At 38.8% G+C, this 20,886-nt stretch overlaps 1 protein-coding gene across 4 annotated transcripts in view; it reads right to left on the reverse strand.

Moving 5' to 3' along the window:
• Window positions 1-20,886, reverse strand: part of GRM5 (glutamate metabotropic receptor 5) — a 643,881-nt gene that overhangs the window by 85,116 nt on the left and 537,879 nt on the right. For all 4 annotated transcript variants that reach the window (XM_027531649.1, XM_027531651.1, XM_027531653.1 and 1 more), the window contains exon 7: window positions 19,838-19,964. In XM_027531649.1, the coding sequence (XP_027387450.1) occupies window positions 19,838-19,964 (127 nt within the window). The remainder of the gene's footprint in view (window positions 1-19,837; window positions 19,965-20,886) is intronic.

Consider the following 20,886-nt stretch of genomic DNA (forward strand, 5'->3'; position numbering starts at 1 on the left):
GCTGTGAACATGGGTTCATAAAGCTTTTTGAATTAGAGTTTTTCCCAGATAGATGCCGAGGAGTGGGATTATAGGAATCATTTGGTAACTCTGTTTTTGGTTTTATAAGGAACCTCCATACTGTTCTCCATAGTGGCTGTACCAGTTTACATTCCTAGCAACAATGTAGGAGAGTTCCCTTTTCTCTATACCTTCTCCAGCAGAAAATACAAGTTTTTTTTTTTTTTTTTTTTAAGGGATAGCAAGGTGCCAAAACTGTACTATGCACATTATCCTGTGATTCCCCTTGTGTGCTGCCCATACATCTGATGAGAGATGGATGGCTCAATGATTTCCTGGACACCTAAAAACAATATGACTGCTTAGTAATAATTAGTACTCATGCTTACTGTTTGGGTATCAGTCTTACAGGGTTAATATTCCTGTAGTTCATAGTTCCTAGACTGTTGGGTTTTCAAACCCTCTTCCAAGTGTTTGTTCAGGCAGAGTGAATGAGGAGTTCAAAGATCTTAGAACATGTACCTGATGGTCTGTATGTTGACTTGGCAGGGACTCCTTACTGAGCTCCACACTTCCTGTATGATTTTGGAGGAAAGGAAGATGCTGCTGAGAATATCTGAGAGTCCGATTGTGTGTCCTTTGCTGTCAGTCAGGGCATTTCAGGTATAAAGCTCATGTGGGGCTCTTGTGGGACTCTCCTTTGGCACATGAACAACAGGTGTGCCCAGAGTGCAAGGGGCTGCCTGGAACCAACACCGTCACGCCTGCTTTCATTTGGTTCCACCAACAGACCACGGGTCTGCCTGTGCTTCTTTCTTTACGTGTTTGGATTTGGGTCTCTTGCATGCTGGCTTGAGATCACAGGATGATGCAAACTCAGAATTCTTTCTGCCTTGTTCATAACCCTGATCATTTAATATCTTCTCATCACTTAGCCTAAGCTGAAGTTTTTCTGCTTTGATATTTGAGAAGAATTGGAAGTGGTGTGTGTGTCTGTGTCATATTTAGTGTTGTTTAGTTGCTAAGTTGTGTCCAGGTCTTTGCAACCTCATGGACTGTAGCCTGCCAGGCTCCTCTGTCCATGGGTGTTCCCAGGCAAGAATACTGGAGAAGGTTGCCATTTGCTTCTCCAGGGGATTTTCTTGACCCAAGGATCAAACCCATGTCTCCTGCATTGGCAGACAGATTCTTTACCACTGAGCCACCTGGGAAGCCCATGTTCTATTTAGATACCTTATTTTCCCTTGTATTACTGTAAATACAATCTGTTTTGTGTGTATATATGTGCATATGTGAGGGGGTGTGAGAGAGACGTCATATTGTTTAGGTCTATCTACAGGGACGGGGGAGCCTGGTGGGCTGCCATCTATGGGGTCGCACAGAGTCCGACATGACTGAAGTGACTTAGCAGCAGCAGCAGCAGCTCTACTTTACTATAAGCACCCTGATGTCAGAGACGACTTTGCCTCTTTTGCTCACAAATAGAACCCTGTCCTGAGCACAGTGCTTCACTCATATGGTTAGCATAGAATTTACAAATTAATATACAGTACCTACTATATAATCAAAGTATGTAATTATCATTGTGGTATATAGATCAAGTCATTCTCAGCAAACCTTTTTGTTGCCTTTAGGAAGTCCCAAGTTACAGAACTGTTATGTACTGTTGTAGAAAGAAATTTAAATTTGGTGTTTTACAACTGAATCTTAGAGTCAGGATTCTAAACCAGAGAGGGCAAAACTAAGTAAACACCTAAGAGGCTTCCTCCTGCCTAGTGGCGTGACGTGTCTCACATTAGAAATGTTCCTGGTACTGACTTGGCAGTGATCAATATTTGTACTTGACCGATTAATTCTGAGTAATTCACTGGATCTGGGAATTATGAGTAGAAGAAAGAGGGTGGCAGTCAGAAGTCATTCTTTAACAAGTATCATTTACTGTAAAGTTCAGATACACTGTTCCCCAAAAAGCTGTTGTTAATTGCAACATTTTTTACTCTAGGCCAGAACAAAAGTCCCCAGGTCCTCTTCAGGAAAAGCATATTCTAGAGTTGATTGATTTTCCCTTTCCCTTAGCATGAAACAAAACCTACCATGAACACTCCCTCAAATAAAAATTTAGTCTCTATTCAAAATGTTAGGTTTTATGACAGTCACTCAGTGGGAAGCCACTTTATTCTTGTTTATGCCAGCATTAAAAAAAGGAGAAACTAACATTTATTGAATGCCTACTAAATTTCAGGTGTTATCCTAGATATTTTAGGTAATTTTCTTAATAAACAAGTCAGGTAAGCATCATTAACTCTATTTTACAGAGAGACAAAATGAGGTTTAATCTGACTTGGTGCTGAGATTAAAACCCTGTGAAAGTTTTTATTGATTGATTAACTGATTGACTTAGCTATTCGCTTCTCCAGGGGGATCTTCCAACCCAGTGATCAAACCCAAGTCTCCTGCACTTCAGGCAGATTCTTTACCATCTGAGCCACCAGAGAAGCTTATGTTACATCAGGGGAGCCAGACTGATCAAAGTGTTCCTTTCAAAGGGCCCCTGAGGTTAATTGTAGGAGGGAGACTCATGAATTATCAGCAGTGTCTGCCATGGGCAAGGAGGTGTTAATGGTGACATAGGTATTTGATGATTGTTAGTAGTAGTGTTAGTCACTCAGTTGTGTTCAACTCTTTGCAACCCCATGGTCTGCAGCCCCTCAGGCTCCTCTGTCCATGGGATTCTCAAGAATACTGGAGTGGGTTGCCATTCTCTTCTCCAAGGGATCTTCCAGACCCAGGGATGGAGCCCAGGTCTCCTGCATTGTAGGTAGTTTCTTTACCATCTGAGACATTGATATTTGTTATCCTGATATAAATCCATGCTCCCATCTGAGAAGTCTCATTGGTTCAGAGTCTTCAGCAAGGTTCTCATCCTGGCTTATACGTTGTCCCGAGGGTTGCTAGCTAGACACAGATTAGTAAATTAGTCCTTTTGTGTCCCTAAAGTTTTCTAGCGTGGATATTTTTTTCTGAATGTGCACCCAGTACCCATAGCACATGGGGACAAGAACTGTTGGTAGGACACAGCTAACATAGGGGACTCCCAGCCACCCATTTGTCATCAGATCCAGCCTATTTCACGCCCTTCCAGGTTTAGGGCATATTTTTTGTTGTAGATTCCCTTAAATAACATTCCCTCAGAGAAATGGCAACTCAGGGCTATAGTTTTTATTTATTTATTTTTTGCTGGTTTATTTTATAGGGGAATTTGAAATTGTATGCAAAGATTTATTTCACAATTAAGACAATAAAGAATGATCTAATAGTTCTGCAGAGTGCTGAGAGGGGGATTATCACAGATGCACATTGGCAGGGAACAGCTTTGCAAAACATGACTTCCGGTCATACTGCACATGAATAAGAGAGGGAAAACACAGCATATGAATTTAAGTAATAATAAAATGTGCTGGCTGGGATACTTCACTCCATCTTTACCTTTCCTCTCTCCCTCCCTAGCTGACATTACTCTTTCATTTTCCGGCTCTTCTTTGAGCATGGCTTTTCTGATTCCTGGAGCGACAGATTCCTCCCATGTGGTCAGACAGCTCCTCCCGCCTGTCATGTCTCTTGCACACTTTTTTTTCGCACATGATAGCACAACTATGATGCTCATAGTGAGCTTGTCAGTTTCATGCAGTAGGCGGAGAGACTGAGCAGCAGGAGACTGCATTTTGCTCTGCTGCGCCAGGCACTGTAGCCAGCACACAACAGGCCGTTAAACAGGTTGAACAAATGAATGATTCTGCCAATGGCAGGGAGACCAGCTGAGGACTCCGGAGACACAAATTTCACTTCCGGCTCGCGTGCAAATACTTCCTGTGATTATGGGGGTCTTCCTCCGCTCATCTGCGTCTCCATTTTTCTATACAAAAAATGGAAATAACGCAAACCTCCCTGTCCCGATGAAGACTTTAATATAGAAAACCTTTGTAGAAAAGTCTGCGTATGAGAAATTTAAGACTGATTGCCTGAAAAGCCCAGTGAAGCAATTATTCAGGACTGAGAAAATAAAACACTTAGACTGTTTTTGTATTTTACTGGAATAAAACATTGAAGTCATCAATGTTAAAACAACAGATAATGAATGAAATTTTACGGACATGATTTGAGCTATAATGAGTGTTTTACAATTAATTTCTATTTATTTCTGTTAATTTTCTGGCTTGCCAGACTCTTTTCAGGCTCCCTTTCCTCTGCTTTCAGTCAGTCTTTTTTTTTTTTTTTTTAACTTTTTTACAAATAATCTGCTTCGACAGTAAAAAGCCTTTTCTTCTTGTGATTGTTCTTCTATCCAAATGTTCAAAGGGTTTCAGATTTTGTGACTCAGAATTCTTGCTGCCACTCTCTAGGTTTGATGGTACTCCTGTATTTCCATAGACCCTGTTACACAGTCTTGATTTTTTATTTTTTCCTTTGAGATACACCAGACTGTTCTAGGGCTTGGGTTTACATCACCTTTCCTAAGATTGGCTGCAAAAATTCAGTGCATACCCTGCCATGGATTTTTACTTCCTGTTTCTCCTCCTCAGGATGCCAGTTTCTGAATTTTAAGTATTATCATATTATAAGGATTCCACAAGTAAGCTACTGGTATATATTTAAGTAACAACAATACTCACGTTTATTACAAAATGAAAATATGAGAAACAAAGCCCCCATGTGAAAGTGCACTGAAAATTGTTCACTGAGCAAATCTAGTGTGTTACACACCCCTCTTAGTTCAGTTCACATTATTGAGTGCCTGTTCTGCCCAAGGTCCTGAGTCTGCACTGTGTCTATACAAAGGCAATTGTTTATTCCTTTAAAATGGTCTGCTGGTCCAGTGCTCAGGCTCTGTGCTCTGCTGGGCACCACCCTGAGTACTGTACACTTATTTCTTTTTTACGATCCACAACCTTCTGTGAAGTGGGCCCTGTTGTTTCATGCATTTTCAATCAAGGAAACCAAGGTAGTAGGATTGTAATTGAGGAGCATTTGAAAAGGAGCCAGAGGAGGAGAAGAAAAGAGAAGAGGGGAGAGAAAAAGAAGAAATGTAAAGGAAACAGCCAAAATTACAAGTCAGATATACAGAGGAAGCCTTCTACAGCACAGTGATAGAATGTCATGAGAGAATTATAGTATTCCTGGGAATTACTACTGAGAATTCAGGTGGGAAATCAGTAAAAGCTTTAGGAGGGAAGATAATAATGCCTTCCTGCCTTAAAGTGAACACCATATAAAATAACACGTGACTTGAACAGTGGTGTAATAATTATGAAGTGTGAAAAAGGGGGAAAGAGAAGTATATACATAAAACAATACCGAGTCAACATCTGCTAAATTGCTTGTGTGTTTTATTGGATTGTGCTATGTTTTTCTGGGGAAAATCCAGGCCTGTTTTATCTTTCCAGCCGGTTTATAAATACACAACCCAAGTAAATGGTATTGTATTGTCTTAAGTTGCTTGTAAGTACAAGGGAGCACATACGCTCTCTGAATTTTTCACTCAAAATGATTTTTTAAGAGGTGGCAAGATAGGAGACATTTATCTACTTCAAATTACTCATGTAATACACCAGTGCTTTATGAAGCATTTTCCAAGTAGGTTAGATAATGTAGTGGTAGGCACTGTGTTATAATGTTTTATGTTCCTTGGGGGGGTGGGGAGGGTGGGACTTGAGAATTTATTTCGGCTAAGCTATATTTATCAAAAGCTGAAATCAATGAAACCACAGTATTTCCTTCAGTCTGGTTATATCAGAGTGGTTTTTGACCATGATGACATTGTTTTTAGCCAGACCACAAATTTATCATTGTGAAGAGGAATGTAATGTACATTTTTCATTGCTCAGTTTCTGGCAAGATGCAAAGTGGCTTATGTTCTCTTTGAGGACCTGTTTTGAGAAGGTCCATTGAGAGAGGGCACTTTAGCATTTATTTTTCCTGAAGGAAATGGTGTTTACATTTATAAGAATACCATCTTTTTGACTGATCTGGTGAGATACATAAATTTATAAGTTACTGAGAAATGAGAATAGTAAGGAGCCATTTTATAATTTATCAATATACGAGTCCTGGCACCTCACTGAAAAGATGTTCTTTTTAGCAGTGACTGAAACAACTTCATCAAATTCATTTATTTGAAAAAGACCACTGCACAAAAATTTTCACAGCATTTTAGAAATTCTTTTAGAGAGAATCCAGCAATTAATGGCCATTTTGTTGTTGCCTGCAGCTTCTGATTATCAAGGATAAAAACATGAGTTTTCAAGGAAGACTTTCATACTAAGGCTTGAGCCTTACTCCTGCTACTTACTGTGTGATCACAAGTATGGATATTTTACATTTTCAACTCAGTTTTCTGTAAAATGGAGATAGTGATTCCAATTTTTCTGGATAAGACCTTTCAGTATAAGGAGGATTGGGGGCAGAACATGAGGTTCCTATTATAGTGGGTGACAGGCACTCAATACATGGGGATTTGTTGCCTTTCTTCTCTTCTGTAATTTATTTCTTAACAAATATTTATTGAGTGTCTGCTGTGTTCTAGAAGCCTGTTTTTCCCAAGTGGACAAAACATACAACCCTCACCCCCACTTTAGTTTGTATTCTAATTGGGGAGACTAACAATATGTAATCAGCAAAAATAAATGAACACATTAGCAACAGGATAGAATAAAAGGTTATATGTGAAGTGGGGAAAATAAGAGGTAGAAGAGGCTAAAGAGGAACAACTGGTAGTCCTAAGCAAGTTGGTCAAGGTAGACATGTGAGCAAGGACTTGTAATAGCAGTGTGGGTGTTTAGGGTGGAGCATTCTAGGCAGAGACCCTGGGATAAGAGCTTCCGGATATTTAACAGAAGAACAAAAGGACCAGTATATCGGGGGACAAAGAGAGATGAAGGGAAAGGGAAAGTAGTCCAGATTTATACTTTCAAAGGGAAAGTAATCCAGGTTCTATAAGACCATAAATGTGACTTTGAATGAGGGGGAACTACTGTGTATCCTTGGACCAGGGACTAACATGATCTGGCTTACTTTTTAAAAAGGTATCTTTGCCCAGGTTATTGAGAAAGTGGCTTTAGGTCAGGGCAAGGGTAGAATAAGGATGATTAGTTAGGAGGTTATTTCACTAGTAAAGGTGATTAATCACGATTACTAGGGGCTGGATCTGTTTCTCCCGGGGGAGGTAGTGAGATGTGCTGGACTTCTATATTTGAAGGAAGAGTCAATGGAACTTCCTGACCAGTTGACCAAAGGATAAGAGAAAATTCGAAAGATGATTCCAAAGTTACTGGCCTGAGCTACTGAAAGAATGAATTTGCCATCCCATGAAATACAGAATGCTAAGGATAGAGCAGCCTTGGGGAATCAGAAGGTAAAGACCCGGATTTCAGTTTTGGAAATGTAAAATGAAATATCTTGCACATTCAAATAAATATGTCAAGTAGGCAGTTGAATATTCAAGTCTGGAGGTTTAAGAGAAGTCTGGGCTATATATTTAAATTCAGAAATTTGCAGTGTATAACCGAGAATGAGACTAAGAAAAGCAGTGAAGCAAATGTAGATAGAAGAGGATGAAGACTGAAGCCCGGGACACCCCAAAAGTCTATCCTTAGTTCTATTTCCACCACACAGTTAGATGTAAATGTAAGAATACTGAAAGCAGTAGACGCTAGATCTCCCCTGAGAAGGTTCATTTTTTTTTTTTTTTTGTCATTGAGGAAAACAGAAAAAGCAAATAATGATTCTGTTATTATCCACTGAAACCAGAAAAACTTTTGTTTGGAGATAGTGATTAAAAAAATAGATAGCAGGGGGGAAAATAATCTAGTTTCAAGCATAAAAGGAATCAAAGCATCAGTCTTGGGAATAGATTTCAATCTAGAATTAAAGACAAAAATAGGCACATGTATGAAAATATGTTAATGTTAGTGTTCACATAATATTTTTTAACATACTTTGGCAAACTGGAAACAATCAACATTAACACAAAATAATAAATGTGGTTTATGTGTCCAGTTGTTAATATACAGGCAGTGATTATTGTACTCCTTGTCATTCATGCATTGATAATGAAATAGCAGCAAAATATATTAATTAAAGAAAAAAACAGTAGAGACTGGGCACTGTAGCTGAGTTTATCAGCACTCCAGAACCTAAAAGAAATAAATAGGAAACAACAAGAAATTAAAAATAGAAAGATGGCATATGCTGTTTAGATTTGTTAGAGCTCATGACTATGATATCTTTTTGGAGCTTCCAAATTACATTAACCTTGTGTAATCCATTCATTTGGAATCAGAAATCATTTGGAATCTTATTATATTTTCTAAGAAGGTAATCTAAGTGAGGTTAAAAGAGAAGTTTATAATAGTTCAACAAATTCAAATTCATTGCCTATTCTGTGCCATTTGCTGGGCTAGACAATCATTGACTTAGAGGATATTACTTTAAAATGTGAAAGACATTCAATAGAGGTTGGAACTTTTCCCAGATTTTCTCATTTATTTTTAAATCAGTCTATCTCTATATTCATTTTTAGTCACTATGTTTTTAAACTTAATTAACACTAGTCAATTAAGTGATGCTAGTGGTAAATCATCCATCTGCCAGTGCAGGAGAGGCAAGAGAAGCAGCTTCAGTCCCTGGGTTGGGAAGATCCCCTCGAGAAGGAAAGGGCAACCCACTCCGGTATTCTTGCCTGGAAAATTCCATTGACAGAGAAGTGTGGCAGGCTACAGACCACATGGTCGCAAAGAGTTGGACCCGACTTAGTGACTAAACAACAACCACCACAAAAAAGTAATAATAACTAACATAATTGAATTGTTAATAGGTACCAAACTCCGGGAGTTGGTGATGGACAGGGAGGCCTGGCGTGCTGTGATTCATGGGGTCGCAAAGAGTCGGACACGACTGAGCGACTGATCTGATCTGATCTGACCAAACTATTTGTGTGCTATTTAATCTCTCCAGTAATTCTATGAACTAATTACTACTGTTACCTATACTTTTTAGGTAAGAGGAGCTGAAGCTCAGGGAAGGGAAATTTACATTTTCTTAAAGTCACACAGTGAGTCATTGATGGTGTGTGGATTTCAACAGGGATGTGTCTGACTCCAAGCCTTTTGATTTAAGCCACTGTTATTGGGAGATAATAAAGATGAATTGTTCAAGACATGTTTCACACGCAGTTATAAATTTCAGCTATATTTTTTTACACTATGTTTATCATAAATGTTGCCTTTCTTAGATAGCACTGGTGAGTATATATAACAAATGTAAGGGAAATCTATTAATAGAAAATGCTTAGGGATCCAGGAATTCTATTGTTAAAGTATTTTTTTTACAACTGGTTAGAAAGCATCACTATGAACAAAGCTAGTGGAGGTGATAGAATTCCAGTTGAGCTATTCCAAATCCTGAAAGATGATGCTGTGAAAGTGCTGCAGTCAATATGCCAGCAAATTTGGGAAACTCAGCAGTGGCCACAGGACTGGAAAACGTCAGTTTTCATTCCAATCCCAAAGAAAGGCAATGCCAAAGAATGCTCAAACTACTGCACAATTGCACTCATCTCACATGCTAGTAAAGTAATGCTCAAAATTCTCCAAGCCAGGGTTCAGCAATATGTGAACCATGAACTTCCTGATGTTCAAGCTGGTTTTAGAAAAGGCAGAAGAACCAGATATCAAATTGCCAACATCCACTGGATCAAGGAAAAAGCAAGAGAGTTCCAGAAGAGCATCTATTTCTGTTTTCTTGACTATGCCAAAGCCTTTGACTGTGTGGATCACAATAAACTGTGGAAAATTCTGAAAGAGATGGGAATACCAGACCACCTGACCTGCCTCTTGAGAAATCTGTATGCAGGTCAGGAAGCAAAAGTTAGAACTGGACATGGAACAACAGACTGGTTCCAAATAGGAAAAGGAGTATGTCAAGGCTGTATATTGTCACCCTACTTATTTAACTTCTATGCAGAGTACATCATGAGAAACGCTGGACTGGAAGAAGCACAAGCTGGAATCAAGATTGCTGGGAGAAATATCAATAACCTCAGATATGCAGATGACACCACCCTTATGGCAGAAAGTGAAGAGAAACTAAAAAGCCTCTTGATGAAAGTGAAAGTGGAGAGTGAAAAAGTGGGCTTAAAGCTCAACATTCAGAAAACGAAGATCATGGCATCTGGTCCCATCACTTCATGGGAAATAGATGGGGAAACAGTGGAAACAGTGTCAGACTTTATTTTTCTGGGCTCCAAAATCACTGCAGATGTTGATTGCAGCCATGAAATTAAAAGACACTTACTCCTTGGAAGGAAAGTTATGACCAACCCAGATAGCATATTCAAAAGCAGAGACATTACTTTGCCAACAAAGGTTCGTTTAGTCAAGGCTATGGTTTTTCCTGTGGTCATGTATGGATGTGAGAGTTGGACTATAAAGAAGGCTGAGCACTGAAGAATTGATGCTTTTGAACTGTGGTGTTGGAGAAGACTCTTGAGAGTCCCTTGGACTGCAAGGAGATCCAACCAGTCCATTCTGAAGGAGATCAGCCCTGGGATTTCTTTGGAAGGAATGATGCTAAAGCTGAATCTCCAGTACTTTGGCCACCTCATGCGAAGAGTTGACTCATTGGAAAAGACTCTGATGCTGGGAGGGATTGGGGGCAAGAGGAAAAGGGGACGACAGAGGATGAGATGGCTGGATGGCATCACTGACTCGATGGACATGAGTCTGAGTGAACTCCGGGAGTTGGTGATGGACAGGGAGGCCTGGCGTGCTGCAATTCATGGGGTCGCAAAGAGTCAGACACGACTGAGCAACTGATCTCATCTGATCTGACCATTATGATGTCTGATATTTAGAAAAGGATATTTTCCACAAGTAGGCTTTGATAGGAAACTAAATGTGAAATAGTGATTCACGTGCTTCAAAATAGCTTGGTTATATTCGAAAAAATATTTATGAATACACATTCCTTAGAAATATTCCTTAGAGTTTTGCTTTCTCCTTAAAAATTCTTCTCCCTTTTACCTGGTTAACTTCTCATTTAGACATGAACTTTGATTTGGACATGAAATTTTATTCCATTCCATGACCTGGTTAATTTTTTTCTCCTCCAATATAATCAGCACTTACTCTCATGTAAGCAGTTTTTTTTTTTTTTTCCTTCTGTCTTCCTTCCTTCCCTTTGTTGTTCTGTTCATTCATTCATTTTCCCTTATTCCTTCTCTCTCTCATTATTAGACAAACGTTAGATTAGTTTCCATGTATGCATGGCGTACTTAACGCATTGAAATTGCTCTTTATTTGTGTGTGTGTCTGCCCAGGCCCTGGAACGCTCGAGGGTGGGAATTGTGACTCCATGATCCCTGTGTGTCCAGTGTCCAGTGCTTTGTTTGAGCCTCACTGGGGCTATTTGCTAATGAGTGTTTCTGTCCTTTGTGCCGCCAATGCAAATTTAATTATTGTATGTATTATATGTTGTACTCTTAGTGCGGTTATTTAAGTCAACCTTCTTCTACTGTGGACATCTGATGCATAGAAATGGGAGGTCAGACACTTGACATACTTATTTTAATCAAAAGACCCTAGCACAGTGTTGAAAATAGTGTAGAAAGTTGATTAACAAAAAGAACTTTTGCTGAATGAATGAGTAATGGGATAGACAGCTTGTATAGCATGTATTTCCATTCAGATTATTACTTAACTTAGAAGCCAAGAAATTAGAGGTTGCATTATGAAAAACTATTCCATTTAAAATACTAACAGGAACTACTTATTACCACTGTAATTATAAAAAAAATAAGCATATTTCTTATCTAAACTTGTAACAAATTTCCTCTAAAGAACCAGAAACACATAATAAATGGAAAGAGGTTTTTTTTTTTTTACCCTTTCCTCATCCAAAGTGAATTGTAATAATCAAATAGGCAGCACTTTTTACAAACATTTCAAATGAAAAATATCAGAGCAACCTGGAGATAATTAACATGTAACCAGTTTGAAAGCTGAATTTTTTTCTCTTTCTATAATTTCCTGAAAATACAGGGCTCCCAAATGTAATTGTGAAGAGAGACATGTGGTGTAGCATAAAATGGTGGAATCATAGTGGCTGGGCTTGATTTTCCACTAGCTTTGTGACCTTGAGCAATTTATAGAATCTTCCTGGGTCTTAGTTAATTCACTGGTAAAATAATATGTACCTCATTGGATTCAAAAGGGTAATGCTTAAGATAGTTAAAAAATATTGGTGATGAAAAGCAATTCTTCCCATGTTTCTGTTTACTCGTTAAAAGGTAAAATAAATAAATAAATAAATAAAGTTCCAAGAAAAGTAGGGCAAACCGAGGAACATAGATGAAGGCCACATTTGTAAGAAGAGAGTAACTCAAATGCCAGAGCTGTGAAACTTGTCAGCAGTTCTGCCTCCTTGGAGCTCATCCCCCTTCCACCCTGCCAGGGTTCCCACCAACTCTCTTTTGTCTGACTCTGTTCTCTTTTTCTCCCCTGAAGTGAAGAGACAAAGGTTCCAAAGCAATTAGGTAACTTAGGGAACCACAGGACTTCCTAGAGAATGTTCCTACTGACATTAAAATGTAGATGGGTACTGCCCTCCTTCCATTTTACAACTTTGCACTCTAAGTTATATTTCTTTATGAGTGAAAAGCAGGGAATCATTCTTTCTGTCATAAAGCTTCCCACCAATTTACTTCTTGAAAGTCATGTTGTTGTTGTTTTATGCTTTTTCCTTTTACTTGGGTTTGTAGGAAGGTTGCCAGAGTTGGCATACCCACCTGAAAGTGTTTCCCTGGCTTTGGCTTTGGCCTGGGCAGCTTGTGATCTGCTGCTTATAACCCATCCTAAATTCTCTGAAGGAAAACAAAGATGCTTTCTAGTACAATATTTGCATGTACTGGTGGGGAGTTGTGTTCAGTGAAAAAGTTGTCTTGGCAGAAAACTGAAGGGAATTTTCTGAGTGCCTAGCCCAATTGTTGCCTTCCACTATTTCTTCTTCCTTCCTCTTTCAAACCAGACCTCACTGAAGTTACATTCTTGTCTCAGGGCAACAGTGACCTCCTCCTGTTGACTGTAATTTCTGATCTCTTCATTGCCCTTTATTCCCACTGCATCGTCACAGTCCAAACCACCAACAGATTCACGCTGTGACTTGCAACATTTCATTCCCATGGTTTTCTCTCTCCCTCCTTTCAAAGTCCCCAAATGGAGTCTTTATTTTAAAATTTTATCTTTTAATATTCAATTATTTAACTAGCTCAAATAGTATAAAGTATTTTAAACAAATTTTAAACACACAGGGAAGTATAGAACAAACATAAACATCTGGATTCAACAGATACTGATATTTGGTCATTTGTTTCAAATTATATACACATACAACTTACGGATATAATTAAAAACCCTCTTATAAATCCTACCAGACTCCCTCCCATCTGTTTCCAGATGAAACCACTATTCCGAAATCAATATCCTTTCTACTCATGTTTTTAAACAACACTAACACTTTACATTGACTATATGAATGATATTTATAAAGTAGCCCATCATGATTGCAGGTTTCTCTGGTGGCTCAGTGGTAAAGAATCTGCCTGCCAATGCAGGAGACTGGGGTTCGATCCCTGGGTCAGAAGATCCCCTGGAGAAGGAAATGACAACCCACTCTGGTATTCTTACATGGGAAATCCCACGGACAGAGGAGCCTGGTGGGCTACAATCCATAGGGTTGCAAAAGAGTCAGACAAGACTTAGCGACTAAACACCAGTAACAACTATCATGATCGCACTTCCTTTTCTCATTCAATTTTTGGATACTCCCGGAAATAATACTTGCTCTGTTTAAAACTATTCTCTCTGCTCGAATGTAGACATAAGGTCAGAGAATTTTATGTTTTGGTCAGAGAAATGTTGACATTTTCAGTACTTACAACATTGCCTGGGATAAAGGCATTGCTAGTTATATCACTGTTGAATGAATGACTACATGACTGAATGAATATATATAATGAGTCTTGATTTCCTGTAGAATAAACTTTAAAATAGTTACCATGCCTTATGAAGCCCTGCAAGAGCTGGCCTTTGCTTGGCTTACCTGTCTCATTCCCCCAGGCTCTCAGTTCCTCCTCAGTTTTTGTATTCTAGGCCCCAGACACTCTTCTCTTTCATTTGAATTTGGCCAACTTCCATCTTTAATTCCTACATGGATATGCAGTTCATTGAGGAGGCAACTCTAAACGTCATCCAAGCAGCTTCCAATGACACAGGCTCCTACACCATTCTAGTCTTCTCTGTTGGCACTCAGCATCTTATTACTTGTCAGTATCTAGGATGATAATCACTATGAGGGCAGCGATCCTGTTTATCCTCTTCACTGCCAACATGGATACCTGAAGACTGTTAGACAAACTACTTGCTGTCATTAATGAAAGTGACTTGAATTTGGAATATTGTCTATGTTCTGCCCTCATCCTCCATTTAAAATCTTTCTTTTCTTTCTCGTTTTCCTGCCAGGTTTCCGTTCTTTCTCTTTCTAATTCTTGGTTCCTGGTTACTTTCAGTTTATGATGGCTATTAAAAATATTGCCGGCGTGATACTGGGGCTTCTTCAGTGGCACTAGTGGTAAACAATCCACCTGGACCAAGAGATGTGGGTTTGATCCTTGGGTCAGGAGGATCCCCTAGAGTAGTGAATGGCAACCCACTCCAGTATTCTTACCTGGAAAATTCCATGGACAGAAAGACCTGGTGGTGGCTACCGTCCATGGGGTTGCAAAGAGTCAGACACAACTGAGGGTGCATGCACACACACACACACATTTATTTTAATGGAGTTATTGATGGAAATACATTCTCATAATACAATATTATATGCATCTGTATGTGTGTGTGCAAACAAGTAACCCACAATCTTACCTCTCATAAACATTTTTTAACAATAGGTAACGTGCATTTCAAACATCTTTCTATGAATATATACAAGGAAATGGCTAAATATAATATAGACATTAATGTCAGTTGACTGTCTCTCCTAGGTGTTTTTGCAGTTATTTAATCCTAAGATCTCTAACTGTGCTAACAATCTTACAGAGTTGTATTGGAATTAAACAAATTAACATTTGTATGAGGCTTCAGCCAGTTCCTGGCACACAGGAAACATTATGTGTGTGTTAGTTGCCATTATCACAGTGAGGGCACTGACCCGGAGTGACCTGAGCTGTCATGTTATAGGCTGAAGTAGGGCAACTGTAAGCCGAGTAGGTAGAAGAAAGACCCAAGCATCTCTGTAACAAGCTTTGGAATAGCTAAAGCCATCAGAGCAGTCGTCCGGCTTAGCTAGCAGAGCCAGGTGCCAAGTGACTTTGAATCAGAGTCAGTGAGATAGCTACAAACAGCTATAAGCTCTTTGGAAAAGTGCTGCAGATCTTAACTAAAAGTTAAACTTCATGTACTGTCAGTGTGGAGACCTTTCCAGGTTTAGCACTTATTCGCCTTTCTCCCCTCCCACTTTCTCCCCCCTATCCCTGCATATACACATGCTCACACATATGCATGGAGCAAGAGGAAGGTCATTTCATTCTTCTGCTTGAAAAACTTCCCTGGCCCCACACAGTCCATAGGCTAAGGTCCACACTCCTTAGTTAAAGCTGTCTTCAGAGGATGGCCCTAATACTTCCATCTTCTTTTTTTTAACATTCCCCATCATTTATTGCAGATTGACACACACTTACTGAGGGCCTGCTCTGTGTCAGGCATGGTGTTAGATGCTAGGGACGCAAAGATAAGTGAGATACAGTTATGTCCTTGAGAAACTAAATGATTCAGCAGTAGCGGGGGGTGGGGGGAGATAAGGATATAGGACCTTAAAATCTGTTTGAAAATGTAAAGAGGGAAGCAGAATTTGCTTTAGAAATACAGAATAGGGGGCTTATCAGTGTCTAAGTACAGCAAAGAAAGTATCAGAGAGAAGGTGACATCTAGGCAGAGGTGAGCAGGAATTATTCAAGTAAATAAGGCAGGGAAGGTAACACATGTATGGACATGGAGGAATCAAATAGTGTTGTGTGTAGATGAGAATTATAAGCAGCCCTTGATACTAGAATGTAAAATGAGAATCGTAAAGTGGTGGTGAATGAAATTAGAAAGATCATAGGAGGGTGAGGGAACTCTATGCCAGGTTGAAAAACTTGGATATACCCCTTAGAGTTATGAAAACACTGGTAAGTGTTGAGCAATTAAATAAAATGGACAGATCTGTATTTGGATACATTATGTACTAGCGAGATGAAAAAACAGAGGCATGTAGCATAAATTTGGGAGTAGAGAAATAAAATGGGAGATTACTGCAATAGTCAAATGTGAGACGATAACTTAGCCAAGGGAAAAGTTTTACAAATAAATGGAGAGGAGGGATAAAAATATTTAGCAGTGCCAATAGGAGAACTTGCTGAGTGACTGGATATGGGTGGCCAGGGAGAGGGGAGAGTTTATATGACTCACTTCTTTTTATTTGGAGAAATGAGAATGATGGTGCCATTCAGAGCCTCAATGCTGCATACTCTTTCCAGTATGATCTTCTTCACTTTAAAAATTTTTAATTTTATTTTTCTCTTTCTTTTGTGGCCACACCATGCAGCATGGAGGATCTTAGTTCCCTGAATTAAGGGGGAATTGAACAGGAATTGAACCTGTGCCCCCCTGCATTTGAAGCCTGAAGTCTTAACCACTGGACTACCAAGGAGGTCCTCTTCTTCACTGTTTTAAAAGTGAACTTGAAGACTATGCCTCAAGACTAAACCTTCTTAAATTTCCCCAGGGTTAGGTGTGGCCTTCTCCATTTTTCCATAATACTTTGCTCATTCCTCCCCTATAGCACTTGGTCGTGAATATACAAATGAAATTTTTTTGTCCTATGTTTTGTAAAATTATCACAATGAGCATGGTCTACTTTTTCATTCAACAGAGAAGAATTTTATTATTACTATTTGGACTATAATAATATGCTGGGAAAACTGGGGTTAAAAAACAGACATAATTCTTATATAATTTACCATCTTGTTGGGAGAGAGATAAGACTCTTTCCCTCTCCCAGGAGAAGCGGTTATTGTTTACATGCTTTTCTCCCACTAGATTATTAAGTTTCTTGGAAAATTAGACTAATTTTATATTTCCAGGTTTTCTATTTATCTGTTACATTTTCTGGTACACACTAAGGCCTTAATTTGTTAAATGAATTCATACTTGAAAATCTCAAAGACATCTCCAGCTGATCTTGTCTAAAACCAAACTACTGATCTTTATCAAAAAAAGCATTTATTTCTCCAGTCCTCAAGGCAGAAAACTGGGCAGCCTTACTTAATATCCATTGCAACCAATCATCTGTATGTCCCGTTGATTCTACTCCAAAGTACATCTGAAATCTTCCAATGCACTGTTCAGCCCAAGACACCAAGAACTTTTGGTGCCTGCAGTGGCAAGCAGCGGTAACCACCCCATCTATCTCCCTGGTTCCACTTTCCATTCATCTCCAAATTATTCTCCCCCACAGCAAACAGAATAATATTTCAGAAATATGCATCCAATCATGTTTTCTTCTTCTACTATACTCCCTGCAAAGGTTTCTCAATGCACTTAGGATTAAACACGCAAATCCTGAACCTGTTCTGTAAGGCTGTATGTGAACCAGCCCCTGCTCTCTTTATGATCTCTTATCACATCGTTTTCTCATTGGCTTATCCATAAATAGACCTTTTGTCTTAGCCAGAAATGCCCTTCTCATCATTTTTTGATAGCTACGTCTGTATTTATCACTTAGGTCTCTGCTAATTTTCACTTCTTTAGAGAGATCTTTTATGATCACAAATTTAAATTATGTCTCCCCTACTATCTTCATTTTCTAAAAATGCTTATTCTTTTGCTTCATACTCCTTAACACAATTTGTCTGTGCCTGTGTATGTGGGACAGGGGGAGGGAGGAAGAGGAAAAGAGTCATATCTCTCTCCCAACAAGAGTTACCCTCTACCTACATAAGAACCATGTATATTTTTCAACCCTAGTTTTATCCAGCACATTATTCTAGTGCAAATGGTAATAATAAAATACTTTTCTATTGAATGAATGAAAAGACCATGTTTCATTGTGATAGTTTTACAAAATATAGGACAAGAGTTTACATCATTACACTCATGTTCAAGGTGTTTAGCTATGTAGATAGTTGAATCTGTGAAATACTTGTTCAATTTAATGATAATCCATATTGAAATAAGAAGTTATGAATAGAAAAAAAGTAAAGAAAGAGTATAAAGGAAAAGATCACCAATACTGATTTTTATTTCCCTCACAAGAGAACCAATTGTATTTTTTTTCTTTCTTATATTTTTACTCTATGTGTGTGTGTGCTTTATTTCATCTGTTTAGCTAAATTTAATAAAAACTTTATGTTCAGCCCTGACTTGGCTCTGGGGACACCGGAATTTATGAGTATCAGAAAGCTTATCGTCTGTGGTGAAAATGGGACTCAAATGCTGTCACAAGGTACTTGGGTGTTTTATTAAATCAGAATTTTTAATTTTTTTTAAGAAAAGGAAAGTTTTCTGCATAAATACCACTCACTGAAAACAAAGTCTTAATGTGAGCTGGTCTCAGAGGGCCCAAAATCGCAGGATTTTTAGAACCAGGCTTTTGCAATAAGCTAACACAGCTACCATGGATAATCTCTTGTCCTGTGAGGGATTGAGTGTAACACCAATGACGTTATAATCTAGCCTCTAGGAGTCTGTGTTAAATCCATCTTAATTGTAAAATGACCAGATGACCTGACCTACCAGGTGGGCCCTCTGCCTGAAATGTCTTTTTCTCTTATTTTCCTGGAAAACTTAGTTTCACAGGTCCCCTTCTCATACTTTCTGTTCACAAATCTGTATCCTTTACTTTATTGTAATCACACTTTTACTTTTTGCCTCTCTCATTAACTTCTTGACAATAGAGTGGCATATCTTTATTTTTATATATTTCAGTGTTAGGCAAAAAGGTGCATAAAATGCATTTACTAAAGGTTTATTGAATAAATTGGAAGGAAAGATGGAAGGTATCATTCGGTTTTCATATTGTAAAGATTAGAAACAACTATAAACTACCATTTTGAGAAGACAGTGACAATCATTTCCTAACATTTTTGGAGGAAAAACTCCTAAACCAAAACATCACGAAAACAACAACAAAAAAAACAACCCTCCCAAAGTACCCCCCAGATCAGGGAGACACGAGTCTTACCCTGTGTTGACATTATTTGAAAACTCTAATGAGTTAGAGGTTTCTGGTTTAGGTTAGGATAAGCACTAAGAGAAACAAAGAGTTTTAGACCAAATTCTACCTAATTCTGTGCTATCCTTTGGTCCTTGGACATAGCATGACGTATTTTAGTCTCTTCCTGGCCAATGTTTCTCTCTCTACTCCTCTCTACGCCTCCACAGTTAACTGGGGTCCTTCCTAGCAACTTCTGGGAATATCCTGAAGATGGGCTGAAAATGCCCAGTAGACAACCTAAGGATTCTGGTCCAGTTTAGTGGTGAAGGCAGGAATGTAGGCTGATTTCTCTCTGAGATACAAGATTTTCATGATTAGCCCGGGTGTTGGGAAGCATTCTGTTCCTAAGGGAACTCTTTGTTGCATAAACAGTTCCACTAAGATGAGGACCGCTTGGAGATGTAACCCCCTCCCACGTCTGTGTCCTTCCGGAGTTTGGAGGGAGGTGCCTGTGCTGACATGGTGCTGCGTGTACCTGTGAGGTCGTCAGTGGGCCAGGACCCCAGCTGGCACGCCTTGCAGGTATACTCATCAAAGACATACTCGTTCTCCTTACAAGGTGTGCAGGTCCAACAGCAGCTCACCTCTCCCTTCCGGATCACCTACGGCAAATATCGACATTTTTGATTATTTTTTTTCTCACATAGATAAAAATACAGCAATCTCCTACTCAAACATACTGCTTTACAAAGCCGAAAGGGGCTTTCACATAAATTATTTCAGATGTTTTTGGTTAGTATGAATATGGACATTCTCATTTTATAATTAAAGAAACAGACTGAGTTTAAGCAACCAGTCCAACATCATAAACCTGGTTGGAGACAGGGTCAAGAATGAAATTAAGTGTAAATCTCTGGATAATTAGCTTTAGCTACCTGTACTAATGAAGTGACTGTATTTGTGCTCACAAGTAAATATGTTTACATTTCCATATGTGTAAATGTAACTGAATTTCCCCCAGAGTTTGTGCCTTTCTTTGCTTCAAATTATGAATTTTTGCTTTCTGGATTTCCCTTGGCTTCCTGCCACTAGTTGAATAATTGTTAGGGAAAAAAAAACGCCCCTCGTGGTATATCTATTAAAGTTTAAAAAAATCTATCTATATTGATAAAGCAACTAAGAATTTGTTTTGAATTCAGAGGCAGAAGATGCTTTTTCTGGAGATCACTTCTTAGACTGTTTCTACTAAAAATCTGGCTCAACAATTCATCCCATTCCTTCCTATTCTAGTAGTTTTGATTTGCTTGGGAGGAAGAGGGATAAGGTCACTGAGACTATTATATTCCTCTTCGTCTGTTTCATTTTTTAAAAAGGCAATGGAAAATAATTGAAATAATTTAACAGCTGAAAGAGTCCCAGATGTTATTCTTTAGAAATGGGTCTCTCTCTCTCTCTTTTTTTTTTTTCCCCCACCAACTGGTACATGAATAGCCTCTGTGGAATAGAGACAGCATTCATTAAACATTCCTATAAATAATTAAATCTGTGATTAAAAACTAGACACAGAAGTGATTACACTTCAGA

This window comes from Bos indicus x Bos taurus, chromosome 29 (genome assembly GCF_003369695.1).
Source record: "Bos indicus x Bos taurus breed Angus x Brahman F1 hybrid chromosome 29, Bos_hybrid_MaternalHap_v2.0, whole genome shotgun sequence".
In the NCBI taxonomy this organism is placed as follows: Eukaryota; Metazoa; Chordata; class Mammalia; order Artiodactyla; family Bovidae; genus Bos; species Bos indicus x Bos taurus.